The sequence below is a fragment of the Nerophis ophidion genome, linkage group LG23, assembly GCF_033978795.1.
Source record: "Nerophis ophidion isolate RoL-2023_Sa linkage group LG23, RoL_Noph_v1.0, whole genome shotgun sequence".
NCBI classification, from domain to species: Eukaryota; Metazoa; Chordata; class Actinopteri; order Syngnathiformes; family Syngnathidae; genus Nerophis; species Nerophis ophidion.
In genome coordinates this window covers 30,486,417-30,511,311 of record NC_084633.1, presented here as the reverse complement: position 1 = coordinate 30,511,311, position 24,895 = coordinate 30,486,417, and the positions used below count along the sequence as shown (strand labels likewise).

The window sequence follows — 24,895 nt, the reverse complement described above, 5'->3', positions numbered from 1 at the left end:
AACTGAGATAGGCACCAGCGCCGCCTTCAACCCCATAGGGAATAAGCGGTAGAAAATTGATGGATGTTTTTATATATATATATATATATATGTATACATATATATACATATATATAAAAGAAATACTTGAATTTCAGTGTATTCTAGCTATAAATATACTCCTCCCCCCTTAACCCAGCCCCCGGCCCGCCCCGCCCACCTCAAATCCCCCCCACCCAAAGTCCCGAATTCGGAGGTCTCAAGGTTGACAAGTATGCTATTAAGGCACACAAAGTGCAGTAGAGAGGAAAAACAAGTTGTCTTTATATGACTAATTGTTTCATTGTATTCATTAAAACCATATCCAATCGTATTTATAACGCGCCAAAAATGTGAAAATACCTTCTAAACATCACAAAATGCCACAAATACAGTCGGCCATTTTGAACCTGACGCTCCGAATATATTCGACAATTTGCCTAGATTCTACGTCTCTGTAGTACCGCAGTACTAATGAATTAAAAACGGTACTATACTGCTTCTAAAAAATACCAGTACATTTTTCCGGACATGACATGACAATCAACAATGTCCACACAAAAAAAGATGGCAACAACTTAAATATTCTTGATTGCTAACACAAAAGCAGATGTGGGGAATAGCGCTCAAAGGAAGACATGACTACTCAGTTGCCTAGTGGTTAGTGTGTCCGCCCTGAGATAGGTAGGTTGTGAGTTCAAGCCCTGGCCGAGTCATCCGAAAGACTATAAAAATGGTACCCATTTCCTCCCTGCTTGGCATTCAGCATCAAGGGTTGGAATTGGGTGTTAAATCACCACAAATGATTCCTGGGCGAAGCCACCGCTGCTGCTCACTGCTCCCCTCACCTCCCAGTGGGTGATCAAGGGGAGGGGTCAAATGCAGAGGACAAATTTCACCACACCTAGTGTGTGTGTGACTGTTAGTGGTACTTTAACTTTAAACTGCAACAAGAAAATACCAAACAAAACAGGAAAAGCCACCAAAATAAGAGCACAAGACAAGAACTAAAACACTATGCATGGGAAAACAGCAAATAACTCAAAATAAGTCAGGGGGTGATGTGACAAGTGGTGACAGTACACTTACTTTGAGACAAGAGCTATATTGATGCATGCTTGGTTATGGTTTAAATTCATATCCAACAATTGCGACAACAACTTTTTATTATCAACTGAGTTTGATTTTTTAATGATTTCTGCGGTAGTGTGCCTCCGGATTTCTTTCAAAGAAAAAAAGCGCCTTGGCTCAAAAAAAGTTGAAAAACACTGCCATAGACAAACATTTTTAAAAAGTCCCATTTGCCAAGATATGTGTCTTATGCTGGCAACACAATAAAGTTCCTTGAAGCCTTCAGTTAATTATATTTATTGCGGAAAGGATCCTTTACGGTTATGGCGTGTGTTTAATTTTTGGACGTCTGTCCCACAGGAAAACAACATTGTAATGGAAATGGTGGACCTCGTGATCCCAAAGAACGTCATGGACGTGGCCGAGTGCACGTTTGAGAAATACAGTCGGCAGAAAACTTCTATGGACAATGTGCGGGGAGACTGCTTTAACAAAAGAGTGAGTGAGTTTGCATGTGTGATCACGATAAGTCGGTCCTTTCGCACAAAATCACCTGCTCCTTTTCACTTCAGGGTACAGAAAAAAATGAAGACTGCACACCTGCGTGGAACGCCACAGTCCATAGGCACCACTTAATGTGCCTACTTGCCATGGCCTCCCATAAGTCAATAAATGGTAACAGCATCAACGAGAGCTTGTGAATTTGTAATCATCTCATTTAGTCATAAGTCTCTGCCCTTATTGACTGTATTAGAGGGCCATTCATTCACTGACATCCAATATCTGACCTTTTTTTTTGTTGTTTCTTCCTCCTGTACTGCAGGCTGTGAATATGGTGAGTATATGAAAAATGTTTTCTTTATTACAATATATGACAAAATTGTCCCGTTTAACCTTCGTCTTGTGTTAGTTTTCTGTTACCATCTCTTATGTTAATGGGTCGGTTTTCTTAAATCAGCTGTGAAATACACTAAAAACAATTATCTATCATCCAATTTGTTTCTCATCTCTTGGTTACCTTGTTAGGCTTCCTTATCCATGAACATATTGGTTTTAATATATTTGGTGTGGGCCATTTTGCCTTTTTTTGTCAGTTTACCCCTCGTTTTCAATTTTAAAAAATGGTCAAATGAACCTTAAGGGAATCGTATAAATAAATAAAAGGTTGTTGTGTTACCTGACTATTACTGAGGAGTATTAGAACACATCTCTTAAATAAATTATTTTAATTTTAATATTTTTATAATGAATTGACCTCACATGTCTGGACATGCCCGTCTGTTTTTGTTTTTGTACCGGATAACAAGGTAAAATGAGAATCCCCTAAAGCTCACATGATTGATAGAGGAGCTGGCTTTCAGTGTGTTCAGTTTTGGCTCTAATTATTGTTTGATAATCTTATTTTTAGAACTGGGTCAAAACCGACCCTTACAACACCAAGGTCATAATTTCAACCAGAGCATTTTATAATTTAGTGGAGAAAAAAGAAAAGTTTTATTTTGTTGAAATAGAGGTTCCTGACAAAGTCAGAAAGCATTCATGCAAAAAAATAAATTTATATGGTTGTTTTATGCATTTGAAAAAATAAAACGGGTCGGTGCCGACCCTTACACAAGACGAAGGTTATGTCGATGCCTTTGTAACTGTTTGTCTGACATCGACATTTGGCTGGCATTAAAAAAATTCATATGGTAAGTGCAATTTTTTTTAGCTATTGTGGTAGAATGCAGGTTAGAAGTGTTATGCTTTTATTTTGAAGCTCACTGTGCGTGTGTTTTATTGGCGTTAGTTATGTTGGAATTACTTAACAATGCCGCAACATAAACCAGCTGCGATTTGTAATTGAAATGACCCTTTTTGGCCCGTTTTGGAGCCAGCAGGGCTGACGTAAACTGTACTAATTGGGAATTCCCTTGTTTGTAGTTAGGAATTTCCTTACCTTGTTTTTTCCCCCCTGCAGACAGTGTTTGTCCATTATTTGGTAAGTGTTTTTATTTTTCAAACAATTATTTGTTTTTTAGACACATGCCGTTAACAGTAATGGTCAAAAATACATCAAATGCAGTTGCCCCCCACCAACAAGTAACAAAAAAATTTCAATTGTATGAAATTTACAACATTAAAAAAAAAATAATAATAATAAGGGTCAAGCGGTAGAAAATGAATGGATGTAATAATAAAATACATAAATTACAAAAAATAAGTTCATTAATTAATAATACAATTATAACAAATATATATCAACTTAAAACCACAGACACCTGTATTCCTAAATGGCAGCAGAGATATATGGTGTGTGTTTTTTTACACAATTTTTTTGGGCAATAATCTTATTAATATTAAACATTTACAATAAAAAGTGTTCCTGTTTTGTATGATGCCCCCCAGGGCTGCTGTGGCTACTGATGTAGCTTACCACCACCAGGTGTGAATGAATGTTGAGTCGCACTTCTCTGTGAGCGCTTTGAGTATTTAGACAAGCGCGATATAAATATAAGGTTTTATTTTTTTATAATTGTAATTATCAATTATTAGCTGTTAATAAAACAACTAACAGTCATATTTGTATTACATAATACATTTGACAACACTGCAGCCATTATTACAAGAAATAAATAATCCTAATTAAATAGTTCAAACAAATTCACACAATGGGTCTTATATTTAAAGATATGACTCATTCTAATTAAAAAAAATTCTGCTGATATCTCCATCGCTTGTGTATACCAATCAGTGTGCATTTTGCTATCGACATCCATCCGTCTAATCAGTTTTGTTGTTTTTGTCACGATGCATACTGACAAAAATGCTTTTTTAGTCTCTAATAACCCACGACTCAATCGATCACAACTTGATATTATGCTTGATTGTCGCGGCTAAGATTGAACGCGCTTTTCCTTTGACATCGCTCACCCCGAAGGCTGGCCGCTGTGGAGATGTGATATTGGTGAGGAAGCAGTCAGAAATTAAGAATGTTGAATAATTCACGTATGTTGTGGGGGAAAAAAAACACAAGAGTGAAGCAGCCACATTTGATGCGTGATGTTGATACTGTAGGTATGAAAATATTCAAATTGGTATAATTTAATTAAATAGTGCAATCCATACAAAACAATATTTAATATTTATCCTTCTGAATCTTACATAGTAAGAATAGAAAAAGTGACAATAAAAGCAACCAATAAATGAATTGCATGTGATAAAATTATTAGTACCCCTTGTAATATCTTGACTTCCTGTCGTGTATTCTGCCACCAGGGTTCACGCCGCCTGTGCCGACAACGCCGTCAACAACGACAAGCCCACTGGCAGCATCACTGGGGGTCACGGCAGAAAATGCAAAGCTCGAAAACGAACAAGCAAGTAAAAGCAGCTGTAAGTATTTTAAGGCGCGAGTAGAAAGGATAGGAGATTTTTGTCCATGTTTTTGTCTTTCTTTCCCCAGACGTGTTCACCCTGGAAGTACTGGTGGGGCTCTTTTCAAGTCTTTCCCTGGTGCTGCCTGTGGCCGTGTACTTTTACATGCGTCGTCAGACGAGGCAGGTGAGTCAAGAAAAATGTTCTCATTCCAATAAGCTTTAAATTATTCGTGTTAAAGTGCGGCCCGCCGGCGTCTTACAGGGGAACTGCATTTTTTGGGGGGATTTCGTATTTCGCTCACAATCATTATGAGAGACAATAACGCATGTCCTTTTCTATTTTTTAGGCTCTTAAAGATGTTAAAAAAACGCTGCACCTAATGTCAGTCACCATTGTAGCCTTCAAAGCCCTCTAAAACAACTTAAAACTTCTCCATTGTTTTATATACGTACACAGTGCAAGTATATGTATAATGTAGTAACAGACACCTTCATAGCAATATGTAATATGTACAATATACACACTGTAAGTATATATATATAATGTAGTAACAAAAAACTTCATAGTAATATGTACAATATACACACTGTAAGTATATATATAATGTAGTAACAGAAAACTTCATAGTAATAATTACAATATACTCACTGCAAGTATATATATATATTGTATTAACAGACACCTTCATAACAATATGTAATATGTACAATATACACACTGCAAGTATATATATATATATATATATATATATATATATATATATATATATATATATATATAATGTAAATGTAACAGAAACCTTCATAACAATATGTAATACCGGTATGTACAATATACACACTGCAAATCTATGTATAATGTAGTAACAGACACCTTCATAACAATATGTACAATATTTACCGTTCTTTGGTCATTTTATGCATCACCAGAAATGATTTTTTTCGTATTTGTTTTCTTTTCATAGCAACGCACATGCAAATTCTGGCAACACATGTGTGTCCTACTTCCGGAAACAAAGGCAGGTGTGTCTTTTAAACATGGCGGATTCTGTAACAAGCCACAAGGAAGACTATTTTTGTACAAATGAGGATTCACAATCTTGTCTTTTTGAATCTGGATTTATGGAGGAGGAACTACTGCTTTTAGAAGCCAGCACAAAGGTATAGGGGGGACGTTATAGCAGCCGGAAGCCGAGAGAGTGAGGTGAAAGTGATTTAAATCTGCAAAATGTGGAATTTGAAGCCAAGCTATTTTTACATAAATGGAGTCCTTACCGAAATAAACTGCAAAAAAACGTCCCTGGCCAGTTAGGCTAAACAGAAAACTGTCCATCGAGTGAGTCAAACTTTAATATTGATCATGATACACGCAGCACGTCATGCGTGTCAGTACAACTGCAGTAGATACGCTGTTGGTTAGCTGTGTACAAACAGAAAAAATAATTAATATTTTACAGATAATGTAACATGATTGTTCATGTTTTTCACTCCATACAGATTGGTGTCTTATCGCATTTGGTTGTGCTGTACAAACTTAAACGCACTTTGTACTGACGTAGAAGCTAACTTATATATTTTCGTAGCTAGCTTTTACGGCTAATACCGTAGCGTAGCACGCCATTGTGTTACTACGCTAGAAAAAAAGTTCCTCAGTGTTTGTTCTTACAATAACAATGTCTCTACAGTTTGGTTATTATACAGGTTACGGAACCTATATTAAGTGTTGTTGCTGGTTTTTGGATGCAATTTGAAAGTGATTTAGAGGTAGAATTGATTACACCCATCAGCTACATTGCTAGCCACCAAGAATGAGATGATTTTTACATGTTAGAATGCAAAAAAAAAAAATTTGTTTCCTTGTCTCTCATAAGGATTGTGAATAGGAAAAACTCCAAACAAAGCGTAGTTCCCCTTTAAGTCTGCCCCGCACAAGTTTAATTCTGGAGTCTGGCTTGAGAGGTATTTCCAGCTGAACCCTAAATATCTGTCGGAACACTTGTTGTAAATTTTCCGCCATCTTGTGGTCAAATTTAGTAATTCCGGTCAATAACCATGAAATGTACTAATGTACAGTGTACAGCATGAGTTTATGTAACCCAACCCATACAACTAGAGATGTCCGATAATATTGGACTGCCGATAAATGCTTTAAAATGTAATATCGGAAATTATCGGTATCTGTTTCAAAATTATTGGTATCGGTTTCAAAAAGTAAAATGTATGACTTTTTAAAACGGCGCTTTGTACACGGATGTAGGGAGAAGTACACAGCGCCAATAAACCTTAAAGGCACTGCCTTTGCGTGCCGGCCCAGTCACATAATTTCTATGGCTTTTCACACATACAAGTGAATGCAATGCATACTTGGTCAACAGCCATACAGCTCACACTGAGAGTGGCCGTATAAATAACTTCAAAACTGTTACAAATATGCGCCACACTGTGAACCCACATCATACAAGAATGACAAACACATTTCGGGAGAACATCCACACCATAACACAACATAAACACAACAGAACAAATACCCAGAAACCCTTGCAGCACTAACTCTTTCAGGACGCTACAATATACACTCTACCACCACCCAGCTTACAAAAAAAAAAGGAGCTTATAAGGGGATTTTGTGTTAAAAAATGGTTGTTGTTTTTTAAGGATTCAAGTGTGTTTGGGTTTGTGATGTGGTCTGGGAGAATTTTCCCGGGTGCAGATGAACAGAAGCAAATTGTGCAAAGCTTAGTTTTGGGTGTGAGGACAGAGGCAGTCTGAATTGCTGGACCATAGGTGTCTGAAGCTGGTTTGAGGGTTAAAAGCGTCACTTCCTGTTCATGAGAAAGGACGCTGAAGAAACAGGCTCTGCTTTTGCTACTGGAATTTTTGTTTATTCTGAAGATTTTGACAACTGATTTGCGATCACAGCCACGGGAGAGTCACCTGGCATCCTTGACCTCATTTTAGTCAGTTGTGAGGCACTGATACGCTGAAATAAGGCAAGTTGGATGAGACGTTTGCTTCAAGCCATCGGCGCCTTACCGCAGCTCAAAGCGGTTGCCTAGCAACCAAAAGCTACGGCGAGTTTACAGCTGTTTTAAAGTGCTTCCAACGTCGCATAGTGTTATAAGTTGACAGACTAACACCTCAAATTGTTCTGTGAACAACACAAGGTACGCATTGTTGGAACAAACAAGTTAAACGTGATGCAAGTTCCTAAAGTAACTGCCGTTTAAGACACAAGAGGCACTGATGTCATCGATCTGCCACGGTGCCAAAAGCTAAAGGGAAGACTGAAAGCCCGAAACCTTCGGTGTCAGCCGACACAGGACACAACTGGGACCAAGATTTGAGACTGGACACAGGACATGATGGGAATCAAGAAGGAGTACTACTAAATATACTCCATGAATTAAAAAAAGATTGGAAAGAAATGAAAGAAGAAATTAAAGAAATTAAAAAAGATCTGAAAAAAGCAATAGAAGAACACAAACAAGATGTGAAAAGTCTGCAGCAAAATATTGAAAGTCTGCAAACTCAAATCATCACCAGAAAAAATGAAGTCTATGATATGTCCCAACAATTGAAGACCTTTCAAGAAGATATGCACCAACAAATGAAGACCCTTCAAGAAGCTGTGGAATATCATAGATTAAATGGAGCAGGATAACCAAATGAATGATATCCTCGTGACAGGGCACCGAACTAAACCAAGATCCTATGCGAAGGCTGTGAATAATGAAGGTGAACCAGATGAAATGAATCTTGTCTCAGCAGAACAGCAAGTGGTCAACTTTCTGCAATCAAAGGAAATTGAAATCAACATTAATACCATCAAAACATGCATCCCACTGAACAGAAGAAACAACAACGCCACTCCAGTCGTGCTCGTGAAACTCGTAAACAGAAAATCTAAAATGGCATTGCTGAGACTGGGAAAGAAGCTGAAGGGAACAAATGTGTACATGACTGAGCATCTCACTAAACGTAATGCTGGAATCGCCAAGAAAGCACGCGACTTGAGAAAGCAGGGAAAAATCCAGGGAACTTGGAGCGCCAACTGTAAAATCTACATTAAACTGAATGGAGGTCCAGAAGCAAGAGTAATTGTTGTCAATGATATCAAGGACCTGGACAAAATTTAAGTTTACACAGCTTCCTCAACAACGATGATAATGGACTCTGACAGAAAACAAGCACCTAAATTCAACATCAACACTACTACGCTGCAAGGGACAACTAAAAAAGAAGACCTAGATTCAGGACTGCATCCATCTACACTTATAGAGATTATTGAAACGACATCAAAGATTGTTGAGCAAGGAAATATGGAACTACAAAACTTCTGCAACAAAGAGCACAAAAACCAGGATTTAAAAAACGATATAGATCCAGATACAATTTTTTTTCCCACATTAGTAATAATTGTTTTTATTACACAGATGAGCAATACAATAGCATCATTAAAAGTGATAACAAATTGTCAATGATTAATTTTAATAGCAGAAGCTTGTATGCAAACTACAACAACATTAAGAACTTTTTGGAACACATCAACGAACCCTTCAGAGTGATCGCCGTCACAGAAACATGGATTGATGATAAAAAAGGAATGGATTTTGATCTGGAAGGATATGAACTCAACTACATTAACAGAACCAACCAAAATGGAGGAGGAGTAGCTGTGTATGTGATGACGAACCTGAACTACAAAGTGGTAAAAAACACATTTGCTATAAATAATATCTTAGAATGTATTACCATTGAAATATGTCAGGAAAATAGCAAAAACATAGTAATCAGTTGTATATACCGAGGAACCTAAGTCAAGTATAGACACATTTGAAGAATGGATCAAGGCAATTTACATGGACAATGGTAAAAAAATAATTTTCTTATGCGGTGACTTTAATATTGACTTTTTGAACCCTAACAAGCAAAAGTCTGATGACTTCATTGATACAATGTACAGCATCAGTTTGTATCCTAAAATCACAAAGCCAAGCAGAATCACAGGACACTGTACCACGCTTATTGATAATATTTTACCAGTGATTTTGATAACACTACAAGTGGTCTACTTATAACCGACGTTAGTGATCATCTGCCAGTTTTTAAAATATATGATGGAAACTGCAATAACAACATGGAAGACAAAAGGACATTTCAAAGACTGTGCACAGAGAAGAGAACGATTGCTTTCAAAATAGATAGATGCATAGTACTTTATTGATTCCTTCAGGAAAATTACAATTCTAGCAGCAGTGTAAAGAGTTGAAATCAATTTAATAAAAAGTAAATAATGGGGGTTTAAATGGAAACAAAATAAAGAAATATTACAATAAGAATAAAAAATAAAAAGCAACAATGGGAATACAAATATAACAGTAAAATAAGACTATAACAAGACAAAGTAGGCAGTAGTGACCATGTTATGAAAACGGATTGCACTGTTATTGTTTTGCATCCCCTGTCATCCTAGTACCCCCCGCCCCCCGCCCCAGAGAGGAGTTTTACAGTCTAATGGCGTGTGGGACAAAGGAGTTTTTGAGTCTATTAGTCCTGCACTTGGGATGAAGCAGTCTAGCACTGAACAGGCTCCTCTGGCTACTGATAACGCTATGCAGAGGGTGACTGGCATCATCCAGGATGCTCACTGGTTTGTCAACAGTCCTCTTCTCTGCCACTGTCACCAGTGAGTCCAGTTTCATTCCGATAGTAGAACTGGCCCGCCTGATCAGTTTCTCAAGTCTGGAGCTGTCCTTCTTAGATGTACTGCCCCCTCAGCACACTACCATGTAGAACAGAACACTGGCAACCACAGACTGGTAGTACATCCACAGGAGTTTTCTACAAATGTTGAAGGAGTTAAAAAAAAAAGGTTCAAATGGAGCTACAAAAGCAAGATTGGGACAATGTGTACAATGAAAAAGAGGTTGATGAAGCATATGAACATTTCTTAAACAAGTTCATAATACTTTATGACAAACATTGTCCATGGAGACAACTCAGTAGTAAACAGAGAAAGAATAATCAACCATGGATGACAAAAGGATAAAAAAATGCTTGTAAGAAGAATACACTATATAGAAAATTTATAGTACAAAGAACTACAGAGGCAGAAGTTAAGTACAAAAAGTATAAAAACAAGTTAACAAACATACTACGATCATGTAGAAAAGAATATTACAGTGAATTATTGGACAGGAACAAAAATAATATGAGAGCAACATGGGGCATTCTCAATAGCATTATTAAAAATGGCACTAAGAGGGATTACCCCCAATACTTCTTAGATGGAAATAAACGTAATGACAACATAAAGGAAGTAGTTGAAAGCTTTAATAACTACTTTGTAAATATTGGAAGAAAGGATTCCAGACCCAGTTTCAATTGAGGACTATAATGATACCATAGAGCGAAATCCCAACTCCATGTTCCTCAGAAATGTGACACAGGAGGAAATAGTTAAAATCGTTAATAAATGTAAATTAAAGACTTCAACTGATTGTAACGGAATTGATATGGATACGATAAAAAAGGTTATTTATGAGTTCTCAGGACCATTATTGTATATTAGTAACCTATCATTTCAAACAGGTACATTTCCAAACAAAATGAAAATAGCTAAAGTTGCACCAATTCATAAGACTGGAGATAAACATATATTTACAAATTATAGACCTGTTTCTTTCTTCCTTCCACAATTTTCTAAAATCATTGAAAAACTGTTCAATAACAGATTAGAGAGTTTCATAAATAAAAATAGAATACTCGAAGGGAACCAATATGGATACAAAGCTAATGTTTCAACGTCAATGGCTTTAATTGAAATCACAGAAGAAATTACCAATGCAATAGATAGTAAAAAATGTGCAGCAGCAGTGTTTATGGATCTAACTAAAGCATTTGACACAATTAATCACAATATTTTAATAAAAAAACTAGAACGATATGGCATCAGAGGGTTAGTCTTAAACTGGATAAGAAGTTATCTAACGAACGGAAAACAATACGTGAAGCTAGGCGAACACACTTCTACAATGCGAAATATATCCTGTGGTGTACCTCAGGGATCAATACTAGGACCTAAATTATTCAATCTTTATATAAATGACATTTGTAAAGTTACAAGAGATTTAAAGTTAGTATTATTTGCGGATGATACAACAGCGTTTTGTTCAGGAGAGAACACAGAGGATAATACAAATAATAACAGAAGAAATGAACACATTAAAAAAGTGGTTTGACAAAAACAGACTATCATTGAATCTCAGTAAAACTAAAATAATGCTATTTGGTAACAGTTGAAAAGAAAGTCAAACACAAATACAAATAGACGGAATAGAAATTGAAAGCGTTAATGAAACCAAATTTCTAGGTATAATGATTGATGATAAATTGAACTGGAAATCTCATGTAAAAAATATACAACAAAGTAGCAGGAAATATGTCAATAATGAATAAAGCCAAATATGTTCTAGACCAAAAATCACTGTATATTCTCTACTGCTCACTAGTGTTACCATATCTGAGTTACCGTGTAGAAATATGGGGAAATAATTACAAAAGTACACTTCATTCACTAACAGTGTTACAAAAAAGATCAGTTAGAATAATACATAGTGTTGGATATAGAGAACATACAAACCCTTTATTTATTGAATCAAAGATACTGAAATTCCACGACATAGTGAAATTGCAAACAACTAAAATTATACACAGAGCAAACTATAACCTGCTTCCCAAGAATGTACAACAATTCTTCTCAACAAAAGAAGAGAAATATAATCTTAGAGAAAAATGTAATTTAAAACATTTGTACGCACGTACAACAATTAAGACCTTCAGTGTATCTCTATGTGGAATTAAATTATGGAATGGATTAAGCAAAGCAATCAAACAATGTACTAATATGATCCACTTCAAGAAACTCCTCAAACTGGAAGTGTTTACAAAGTACAAAAAAGAACCATGATAAACATTCAGATTTTATTCACCCATTCATTCTCAAAATAATCTTACTTATTTCATCGTATGGAATAAAACTCACTTCACCAATTATTTATTTATTTATTTATTTTTATTGTGATTACTTATTACTAATGGAGTATACATTGCGAATACATTGAGAACAGGAAGTCAGCAAAAGTTTTAGCAACTGTTATGTAAAGAAAAGGGGTAGGATTAAATAAGCTCTGCTTCTTCCTACTCCTTTTCGAACATGTTGAAAAGAGAAACTGGAAATTGTGATGTATTATGTTGTATGCTTGCATGTTCGAAATAAACTCAAACTCAAAAGTTCTTTCAGATAGGATGGATGCACTGATTAGGGCTGTCAGTCTTTGGGCACCACAGGATTCGACTCAGAATCGATTCTCAATTCAAAACGATTCACAGAAGTAAGCAAGGCAAGTTTGTTTATAGAGCACAATTCGTGCACAAGGCAATTCAAAGAGCTTTACAGAAAATTAAAAATAATATAAAATCATAATTCCAAATAAAATCCAAAGATATATACATTAAAACAATCATAATTCAAATTAAAATAAAATATTGTAGATAAAATGCTTCCTGTTGTCATATGCACAATTAAATAAAAGTGTTTTCAGGCTGGATTTGAACAATGAGGCCTGTCTCACATCTTCAGAGAGACTATTCCAGATTTTAGGAGCATAAAACCAGAAGTGTGGACTCGGGTCACATGACTTGGACTCGAGTCAGACTCGAGTCATGAATTTGATGACTTTAGACCCGACTTGACAACTTTAAAAAAACTTGCAACTCGACTTAGACTTTAACATCCATGACTTGTAACTTGACTTGGACTTGAGCCTTTTGACTTGACATGACTTGCTACTTTCCCCAAAACCCAACGATTAAAAAGTTATTCAGGAGCGCTCCGTATCTGTCCGTGTGTGCGATGACAGTGTGCGCGCTACCTGTCAGAACAACAGCCATTCAAATTACATCCATGTTATTTTCGTCACGCAGCATTCAGCCAATCAAATTGCATGAAGACCAACGAAGAAGAGCTCTCAAATAACACGCCAGCCAGGAAAATTTATGCCAAAAATTGTTTTATTCAGGTTTAAAAACTACAAGTTGGTCAACAAAAAAACGAATTGCCGTATGCAAAGCATGCGGTTCGTTCGAAGATTACAGACAGAGACTCAACTTCCAACTTTGTTCCACATTTGAAGTTGCTTAAAGAAGGGTAAGTTTTGAATGTAAGCTAACGTTTATTGGCCGAGTAGCGTAACTTTTATTTGCTGTTTAGTTAAATCAGTGAGGCTGTTAACTCACTGCTAACGTTATAACCATAGACATCTTATAAGTAGACGCAGCATCGACCATTCCTGCCTACTGGCGCTGACGAGACGAGACGCGCGGCCGCCATCTTGGAGTGGTGATCCCCTCCACTCAGTGCAATTAATTTGGCAGGAGCAATGAACTGTCGGCGCATTTAATTCATTTTACCTCACTGAATACCACTGATATTCACGCGCTTTTTTGTCATACGTGTAACTATGATAAAGGAAACACTTTTTTAGCGTATTCATAGTTTGCTTAACAGTGATAGAATATTGTTATATGCAATAAGTGACCAGACGTCCAAGGTCAAAACTGGGAATTATCACGGGGGGGTAAAATGGGTGGACCCAAATGCAGTAAAGACAAGCTGAAATAGTGTTCAAGGGTTATTATTAATAAAACCTGAGGGAAAAGGAGGCAGCTTGTAGTCCTAGGCTTTGCAGTCCAGGAGAGCACACTGAGGCTAGCAGGCTGAGGCTAGCAGGCTGTGGCTAGCAGGCCGAGGCTAGCAGGCTGAGGCAGGCACACACGGCAAGTAGGGAACACATGTAGCAAGGTGAAACGATCTGGCAATCGCGCCGAGTGGAGTCCAAACATTTGTAGGCTGCAGGTGATGAGTTGATGGCAGGCAGGTGAGTGATTAGGGTGCTGGGATCAGCTGTGTCAGGCTGAGAGCTGGAGCCAAGCCTACGCCCAAAACACGCCCACTCTCCCAAAGAGACACAGAGAAAAACAGACAGACTGACTGTGACAGTGCCCCCCCCTCAAGGAACGCCTCCAGGCGATCCCCCAGGCTTGCCCGGGTGACTGCGGTGAAAGGCCAAGATGAGGGAAGGGTCCAGGATGAAGCTGCGTGGCACCCAGCAACGCTCCTCAGGTCCATACCCCTCCCAGTCCACCAGGTACTGTAGACCACTACCCCGACGGCGTACATCCAGCAGTCGCCGGACCGTGTAGGCTGGGTGGTCATCGATGACACGGGGGGGTGGAGGGGGCGTGTCAGGGGGAGACAGTGGGCTGGTTGAAACAGGCTTCAGTTGAGAGACATGGAAGGTGGGATGGATCCTCCAGCGTGCAGGTAATTTGAGTTTAACTGCTGTTGGATTGATGATGGAAATTATTTCATAAGGGCCAACATACCGGGGTGCAAGTTTCTTAGAGTCCACCTTCAGGGGGAGGTCTTTAGAGGAAAGCCACACCTGCTGACCAGGATGGTATACAGGGGCCGTACTTCGGTGTCGGTCAGCATATCGACGATTTCGGTCCACAGAGCGGAGGAGGGCAGCACGAGCATCTTTCCACACCTAGCGGCAACGCCGCATATGAGCCTCTACTGAAGGTACGGAGATGTCATCTTCCTCAGCAGGAAACAACGGAGGTAGGTATCTAAGGATACCTCAAATAGTGACACTCCAGTAGCTGCACAGGGTAATGAGTTGTGGGCATACTCAACCCATACCAGGTGGGTGCTCCAAGAGGAGGGGTTCTTAGCAACGACACATCGGAGGGCCGCTTCTAGGTCTTGATTTGCCCGTTCGGTTTGCCCATTAGACTGAGGGTGATAACCCGAAGTCAGACTCACAGTGGCTCCAATAGCCCGACAGAAAGCCTTCCAAACCTCTGAAGTAAACTGAGGCCCTCTATCAGAGACCACATCTGAAGGAATACCATGAAGACGGAACACATGCTGGACCATGAGGTTGGCTGTTTCCAGGGATGTGGGGAGTTTGGGTAGAGCCACAAAATGCAGTGATTTGGAAAATCTGTCCACTATAGTGAGGATAACCAAATTTCCCTGAGAAGGCGGGAGGCCAGTGACAAAATCCAGTGAAATATGAGACCAGGGGCGGCTTGGGACTGGCAAGGGATGGAGTAGGCCGGCAGGTGGTCGATTGGAGGATTTTCCACGGGCACACACAGTACAGGCAGACACAAAAGCACGGGTATCAGCATCCATGGTAGGCCACCAAAAGTGTCGCTTGAGGAGAGTCATGGTGCGGCCAACTCCTGGATGGCAGGCAAATAGGGAAGCGTGTGCCCACAGAAGAACCTGTGAACGTACAGCATCAGGCACAAAAAGGCGGTTATCAGGACCATTACCCGGGTCTGGTTGGTCTTGCTGAGCCCTTCGGACCACCGACTCTATCTCCCAAGTCACTGTGGCCACCACACACGAGGCCGGAAGAATAGGCTCAGGACTGGTGGGACCCTCCGAAGTGAATTGACGTGACAGGGCATCCGGTTTGATGTTGCGGGATCCTGGACGGTAGATCAGTGTGAAGCGGAATCGACCAAAAAACAAAGCCCACCGGGCCTGACGGGAATTGAGGCGCTTTGCAGACTGAATGTAGGTCAGGTTTTTATGGTCTGTCCAGATGATGAAGGGGTGTTCTGCTCCCTCAAGCCAGTGCCTCCATTCTTCCAGAGCGAGTTTGACTGCCAGCAGTTCCCTATTACCTACATCATAATTGCGCTCAGCAGGTTGTAGCCGATATGAGAAGAACGCACATGGATGGAGCTTCTGGTCCTTGGCAGAACGCTGGGATAGCACAGCCCCCACTCCAGACTCTGAGGCATCAACTTCCAGGATGAACTGGCGTGAGGGATCAGGATGAATCAGGACAGGGGCTGTGGTAAAACGTCTCTAAAGCTCCTTGAAAGCCGCGTCAGCCTCTGCCGTCCAAGTGAATGGGATAGATGGAGATGTGAGTCTTGTGAGGGGTGCGACCACTTGACTGTAGTTCCGGATGAACCGGCGGTAAAAGTTTGCAAAGCCCAGAAAGCCCTGGAGACGTTTAACTGAGGTTGGTTGTGGCCAGTCCACCACAGCTCGCACCTTTTCGGGGTCTGCCTTCACCTGACCACTCTCAATGATGAAACCGAGAAACCTTGTGGACTGAACATGGAACTCACATTTTTCAGCTTTAATGTAGAGCTTGTTCTCAAGAAGGCGCTGGAGCACTTGTCTGACGTGAACCACATGTTCCTCCGGGTTGCGGGAGAAAATCAGGATATCATCCAGATACACAAAAACGCAGCGGTTAATCAAGTCTCGGAGGACATCGTTCACCAGAGCTTGAAAAACTGCTGGGGCATTAGTCAGGCCAAAAGGCATAACCAAGTATTCAAAATGGCCAAGGGGAGTCCTAAAGGCTGTTTTCCATTCATCACCAGCTCGGATTCGAATCAAATGGTAGGCATTGCGAAGGTCTAACTTGGAAAACACAGTTGCTCCTTGGAGGGGTTCAAAGGCAGATGCCAGTAAAGGCAGTGGGTATTTGTTATGAATGGTGATATTATTCAACCCTCGAAAATCTATACAGGGACGTAGAGTGCCATCTTTTTTACCCACAAAAAAAAAACCTGCACCGAGTGGGGAAGATGAGGGTCGAATAATGCCTGCAGCCAATGAGTCAAGGATGTATTTTTCGATCGCCTCTCTTTCAGGGCGTGACAGATTGTATAACCGACTGGAAGGCAGGGGAGCTCCAGCTCACCACTTTGGCTGCAAACCAGTCAATGTGAGGATTGTGAAGTCTTAACCAGGGCTGACCAAGGACTACAGGAGCATGAGAAGAAGAGATTATGTGGAATTGGATTTGTTCAAGATGATTACCAGAGACAAGGAGGTGCACAGGTTCGGATCGGTGAGTGACACGGGCAAGGAGTCGACCAGTCAGGGAATTGGCTTGTAAGGGTGAGGGAAGTGGTTCGATGGTAATGCCCATTTGGGAAGCAACGTCGGCGTCCAAAAAGTTTTCATCCGCCCCCGAGTCCACCAGAGCAAGGAGAGACATGGACTGAGATTGCCAACGGAGACTAGCAGAAAACTGCATACGGCATAGGGACTTAGGGGAGGAGACAGCTTGGCTCACCAGAACCCCCACTGTTACTGGTGAGCCTACTCTTTTGGCCGCAAAGAACAGGTGGCAAGGAAATGGCCAGGTTGACCACAATAGAGACACACCCCTGCCCTCCTTCTGCGGAGGCGCTCTTCAGGTGTAAGGTGAGCCCGACCCACCTGCATGGGCTCCTCAACAGGGGAACTGGAGGTTAAGGCTTTGCACATTGGCAAATTGGGCTCGGCCGACCCGGGTCTAAAGCTGGAGGGTTCCAATGACCTGCAAGAAACGGGGTCAGCTTGCCACTGGGCCATCTGGTTTGAGATGTTGATAGCTGCTGTAATAGCTTCGTCTAAGGACAACTGCTCATTCCTCAGAGCAATCTCCCTTCCAATGACCCGACTAAGCCCATTCTGGAAAGCAGTGAGAAGAGCCTGGTCATTCCAGCCAGACTCCACAGCTAGGGACCGGAATTCACAAGCAAATTCTCTTACGGAGCGTTTCCCTTGACGAAGTCGCAACAACTGCTGACCTGCTTGCTGCCCTCGTATGGGGTGGTCGTAGACCCGCTTCAGTTCTGCAGATAGTGCAGCAAAGGACTGGACTGCAGGGGATCCTTGCTCACGAAGGGCATTAAAATAACTCAAAGGGGGCCCCTGTAGCAGGTTGGCTATATAAGCAATTGTGGCTGCCTCACGGCCAAAACGAGAGGGCTGAGCTTCAAAAGCAAGCTGGATCTGAGTTAAAAATTCACAACAGGTGCTAGGATTGCCAGAATATTTATCAGGCGGGGGGATGTGTGGCTCTGCAGCAGGGACAGCATGGGGTGCAGGTCGTGCAGGTGGTTCGGGTTGTGGTTGAGCTTGTTGATTGATGAGAGTTGTGAGCTGGGTGGAAACGCGTGACATCTGGTCAATAAGTTTTTGTAATAGTTGGTCATGGTTTCCCAAACGCTGTCCTTGATTGGCAAGGGCGTCCCTCACACGGTCAAAATCTGCTGGGTCCATTGTAAAGGCCAGATCGTTCTATCACGGGGGGGTAAAATGGGTGGACCCAAATGCAGTAAAGACAAGCTGAAATAGTGTTCAAGGGTTATTATTAATAAAACCTGAGGGAAAAGGAGGCAGCTTGTAGTCCTAGGCTTTGCAGTCCAGGAGAACACACTGAGGCTAGCAGGCTGAGGCTAGCAGGCTGTGGCTAGCAGGCCGAGGCTAGCAGGCTGAGGCAGGCACACACAGCAAGTAGGGAACACATGTAGCAAGGTGAAACGATCTGGCAATCGCGCCGAGTGGAGTCCAAACATTTGTAGGCTGCAGGTGATGAGTTGATGGCAGGCAGGTGAGTGATTAGGGTGCTGGGATCAGCTGTGTCAGGCTGAGAGCTGGAGCCAAGCCTACGCCCAAAACACGCCCACTCTCCCAAAGACACACAGAGAAAAACAGACAGACTGACTGTGACAGGAATAATAATCCCAAAAAGGGGGAAAAAAACGGTCAGCTATTTATAAATTGAAGAAACAATATGATTAGGTTATATATACATGCATATATCCTACATAAACAATGTATGAATACATTAGATATCTATATATCTTATAGACTGTATTTCTGTTGCTGCAACAGCAGAGTTTATTCTGTCTTGACACTTTGTATTAATATTTTGTATTACATTCTTCCCTTAAATGATCATGTTTACAGTGATTGTTTTATATGTATTTTTCATGTATGTTGCTTTGGATAAAAGTGTCTGGCAACTTAAACATAAACGTATATAAACACCTGAAAGTCTTTATATCAGCTAAAACCACCAATCTGTTTCACTGGATTCAGAATAAAAGCAAATTCTCTCTTACCCAACAGAGTTATTATTTGAATATTGTTACTTGAAGACTTATTCCTGTTTACAGTTATACTGTTAAAGTATTGTCTTATACTTTGCCTAAAATGAGAATGCATCGTAATCAGTGGTGGCTGGTTAATTTCCCATTGGGCTGTGACTTCTAAAAAGTACAACTCTGTTCCTTGTTATTTTCATGTATTTATGTTTTTCATGTGTACGCACACATAAACACATACGGTATGAGATGAGATCAATGAGATAGGGTAAGAACAGGATAGAAACTGCTGTGGAACTAGTTCCAATGCTATATGCCATGGAAATACAATGTTAACTCCTTTGTGCAAATAAGTACAGTTGCACTTGTTTTTTCAAATGTGTTCATTCTGTAAAGGAATGAGTTAAATGTTTAAAATAACTGGTTAATAGGCGCTATTATGAAGTGCAATGTCAGCACATTTTTTTTATTATACTGTAAATACATACATTGTTTTAAAAGCATACACAATCTGTGTAAATGTATTTGTCTGTGGTTAAAAGGACTTGAAATGACTCGAAACTCAAAATGCAGGACTTGGGACTTGACGTGAGACTTTCCAGTCTTCACTTTGGACTTGACTCGGGACTTCCCTGTCTTGACTTGGGACTTGACTCGAGGGCAAAGACTTGAGACTTACTTGTGACTTGCAAAACAATGACTTGGTCCCACCTCTGCATAAAACTGAAACACAGTTTCACCATATTTGGTCCTGATGCTGGGCACCGGCAGGTTCTCATAGCTCGAGATGGTTCAATAGGTTCAAACATGTCAGAGATGTAGTTTGGCACAAGACCAGGAAAAATACTTGTACACAAGGAGCGCAACCACAAAGTCTGTTACCTTAGCAACAGGAAGCTAATTCAGTGACCGGGGCACCGGACTAACGTGGTCGTAATTCCTGGTTCTAGTCAGGACTCGAGCAGCAGCATTCTGTCTACACCTTAGCTGCTTTACAGCTCGTTTCGGGAGCAAGGTGAGAAGACCATTACAGTAGTCTAACCTGGAGTGGTAGGAGTTGAACTTTCACATACTCTCATTATTCAATGTTTTCTCGTTTATACTTCCCTTTGAAGTGTCTTCAGGATCTGATGGGGGGCTAATAACAGTTATTTGTTATTGTTCAGTCTGTCATCTATACTTGTCTTGTTTTAATTTATTATTCATTCATTCATTCATTCATTCATTCATTCATTCATTCATTGTGTAATCAAAAGTTTCAGTGTTAAAATATGTCCCCTGGCGTCATGTCACGAAATTAAAGTCCTACTGAAACCCACTACTACTGACCACGCAGTCTGATAGTTTATATATCAATGATGAAATATTAACATTGCAACAAATGCCAATACGGCCGGTTTAGTTTACAAATTGCAATTTTAAATTTCCCGCGGAGTTTATTGTTGAAAACGTCGCTGAATGATGACGCATGCGCGTGACTTCACAGACTGTAAGGAAATATTAGCGCTACACCACTCGCGGCTAAAAGTCGTCTGCTTTAACCGCATAATTACACAGTATTTTGGACATCTGTGTTGCTGAGTATTTTGCAATTTGTTCAATTAATGATGGAGAAGTCAAAGTAGAAATATGGAGTTGGTAAGCTTTAGCCACACAAACACGCGGTGATTCCTTGTTTAAAATTCCCCTGAGGTGAAACTTTATTATGGATCAGAGCGGTCAAGCGAACATGGATCCCGACCAAATGTGAACCAGCAGCTTTGGGTGAGAAAATTGTGGTAAAAACTCGCCTCTTACCGAAGATCAGCTGAGTTTGCGTCGTCCAAATAGGTGCCGTCGACTTCCCTCAGACACTGGCCTCAAGACACCCGTGGACACACCCCTCCGACTATCAGGTACTCTTAAACTCACTACAACACTCGCAACACAAAAGAAAGATAAGGGATTTCCCAGAATTATCCTAGTAAATGTGTCTAAAAACATCTGAATCCGTCCCAATGCAATCGCCTTATTTTTTTTTAAACTTGATTTTTATTTATTATTTTCTAGTCCTTCGCTATCAATATCATCAAACACAAATCTTTCATCATCGCTCAAATTAATGGGGAAATTGTCGTTTTCTCGGTCCGAATAGCTCTTACTGCTGGTGGCTCCCATTAAAAACTGTGAATATGTGTGGAGCCTTGCAACTCGTGACGTCTCGCGCACATACTTCTGGTAAAGGCAGGGCTTTTCTATTAGCGACCAAAAGTTGCGAACTTTATCGTCGATGTTCTCTACTAAATCCTTTCAGCAAAAATATGGCAATATCGCGAAATGATCGAGTATGACACATAGAATGGACCTGCTATTCCCGTTTAAATAAGAAAATCTCATTTCAGTAGGCCTTTAAAGTGTCCTCTTTGAGAACATTCTGACACTTATTAAACAAGTAGCTTTCTATTTTATCATGTACTTTAAAAATGCTGATTTATTTCAGTTTCTTTGCATGTATTTTCTGCTCGTTGGGGTAAACAATGTCAGTCCCTCCCACCACCGGCGTGTTCTTCTTTGCCTGCAAATGATGTCATATGCAGGGCGCCGTTTGATTGGTGGGACGGAGTCACGTGACTGTGCCCGCCGGAAGAAGGCTGGTCAACGACTCAAACAAATAGGTCTTTGCTAGCACTAATCAATAGATTATGAATCATAATATAAATAAAGGCAGCACTTAGAAATAAAGTAAAACTGTGTAAAAGTAGTGTATATTCTTCACAAAATACTCAATTAAAAGTAAAAAGTATTGCAATGGCAGAATAAGGCTGAATGACTTAACAATTCAGCCTTTTATTTGTTTTCACAAATATGACATCATATGGCTCGCAGGTAGGCGCACGCACCCGCACACACGGCTCCTCAAAAGTCCAGCTCTCTTCCTCCAACACTGCAGGCAAGCCTGCTAATTACATCTCCCAACACAATATTCCCATCGCTACAATATGTTGCATTTAAGGGGTCATATTATGATTTTTTTTATCTACATGTAAAACACTTCCTGGAGGTCTACATAACATGTGATGGTGGTTCTTTGGTCACAATGTTGCTTAGATTATGTTTTACCGACAATCTTCAAGTCGCTTTCTGACTCTCTTCATAATGCGATGTTTTGTGGATAGGTTTTAAATAACGTGCCTCCCTTTCTCCCCGTTAGCCATGTTGTAGTTTTTAGTGCTTCCACACCGAGTCTACTGACATTATAAAAATGGCAACAGCTGAGGATGCACATGCATATACGAGCCAGTCTGCCCCACATCAAGAGGATAGAGAAAAAGGAGCTTATTGGCTACAGCGTGGGACTACAATGGCGGACTTGTTGAACTACATGCTAAATTGTATTAGAAATGGCAACAAATCAATGGCTCATACATGCACCTTCATGTCACTAATTGGGCAAAATCCAAACAGTTAGTTTGGAGAAGTATTAAGGAGGGCAGCATTTTTTGATAAATATTTCTGCCATGCCTTCATGGTTTGATCTGCTTTGGTCAGGGTCACCAACAACATTCTGATGGCAGCAGACACTGGTACCCCATCACTTCTCATCCTCTTGGATCTTTAATACAGTCGACCACGACATCCTCCTACACCGCCTGCAACACACCACTGGACTCACAGAAAAAGCTCATTACTGGCCTCATGCATCACCGGCAGAACCAAGCATGACGCCCTTGGCAAAGCAAAAACTCACACCCACCATGTCACCTGCGGTGTCTCCCAGGGCTTCTCCATATACATGCTCCCCCTGGGCAGTGTTATCAGCAGGCATGGGTTATGCTAGCATTGCTATGCTGATGACACACAGCTTTACATCAAAACCACCCCAGATTCTTCTTCACCCCTGCCAACATCTACACTGACCACCTGTGTGGATTAAGCTTAATTTTCTACAACTTAACTGCTCGAAAACTGAAGCAATCCTCATCGGCACTTCGCAACAGCTGCGCTCCTTTCCCATCACCAATATCACTTTACCTGGATAAAACATCCCATTTTCCACTTCTGTCACTATCCTGGGTGTGAAAATGAACCAGCAGCTGAACTACGACACCCACATCAATCACCTGCACAAGAAGGTTTTCTACCATCTCTGAAAAACTTCGCCAAACTCCGCCCTTCACTCACCCTGGCAGATGCAGAGAAACTCGTCCACGCTTCTGTCTCCCCCAGGTTGGAATACTGCAATGCACTCCTCATTGCTGACAAGAGCATCCAGAAGCCCTAGTATATTCAAAACAGCAGTGCCAGGATCCTGACAAGGGTGCACAAACACAAAACACATCACCCCAAACCTCAAATCCCTTCTTTGGCTCCCCGTCAAACTCAGAATTGAGTTTAAGATCTCCCTCCTCACCCATCAATGCATACACGGATCAGCCCCTCCTCCCCCTTACATCCAGGAGCTCCTCACCCCCCAGACCATTTCATGCACCCTCCATTCAACATCCACACACACCCTCGTAACACCAAGGACTAAGCTCTGCACCACCGGCGATAGGGTTTTCTCTGCTGCTGCCCCAAGACTGTCGAACGCCCTCCCTGAGCACCTGAAGGCCTCAAAGACTACAGCTGCTTTTAAAAAGAAAAGCCTCAAGACTCATCTTTTTTGAAAAGCCTTCTGCTAATTTCGTTTTTCTTTTAGATGTTTTATTTGTTTTTAACCACTCTTGTATATTTTTAAACTTTAAAACTTTGGGGTTGTCAAAGGTAAAGAGATTTACAAATTTAATGTATTATTACCATTATTATTATTATTATTATTATTATTATTATTATAAAAGTTTTTTGCATGTTCATCGCTTGATTCGGACTTCAATTATTGCCACACATGTTTGTGTATATGTGTTGTGTTCTTGCAATGGGGTGACAGTAAAACTTACATTCAGTAGGTTTTATCTTGTCAGCAGATGTCGTTGTTTAAGGATTAATGTGAAATAAAGGAGGCACCAAACTAGTATTGCATAGGTAAATCATTTTAATGTTCACCATTTACTTTGTTACATGCTCTAAAATTAGTCAGTGGTACACCTTTTGCATTGTTAGCCTCAACCCCAGTGAACCGGATGGTAGTGCTAACGGGCTAATGCTTAATGTGTTGTGTTCATGTTGTCGCCGTGACATAAAGACTGACATGTGTTATTTATATTTTGTTATTTACAGCTGAAATGGACCTTAAGGACTCCCTTGACCCCATGACTGAATCAATTACTGAGGGGGCGACTTTCAGACTGATGGACACTGTGAACAAAAGCCTTACTTTTTATATAAAATTATGTGAACTTTGTTTTTAAACCATATTTTTCACATCGAGAGGAGCCAGATGAGGTGGTTTGGGCATCTGGTCAGGATGCCACCCGAACGCCTCCCTAGGGAGGTGTTTAGGGCACGTCCAACCGGTAGGAGGCCACGGGGAAGACCCAGGACACGTT

At 40.6% G+C, this 24,895-nt stretch overlaps 1 protein-coding gene across 11 annotated transcripts in view; it reads left to right on the top strand.

Moving 5' to 3' along the window:
• The window catches only part of LOC133541048 (uncharacterized), a 67,796-nt gene that overhangs the window by 25,043 nt on the left and 17,858 nt on the right, over positions 1-24,895 (top strand). For 5 of the 11 annotated variants that reach the window (XM_061884102.1, XM_061884101.1, XM_061884108.1 and 2 more), the window contains exons 4-9: positions 1,450-1,587; positions 1,662-1,764; positions 1,913-1,924; positions 3,050-3,070; positions 4,348-4,464; positions 4,535-4,632. In XM_061884102.1, the coding sequence (XP_061740086.1) occupies positions 1,450-1,587; positions 1,662-1,764; positions 1,913-1,924; positions 3,050-3,070; positions 4,348-4,464; positions 4,535-4,632 (489 nt within the window). Of the gene's footprint in view, positions 1-1,449; positions 1,588-1,661; positions 1,765-1,912; positions 1,925-3,049; positions 3,071-4,347; positions 4,465-4,534; positions 4,633-5,413; positions 5,472-22,958; positions 24,421-24,626; positions 24,768-24,895 lie in introns of those variants that run through there. The other 6 variants (XM_061884106.1, XM_061884105.1, XM_061884107.1 and 3 more) reach the window with 3 other exon arrangements.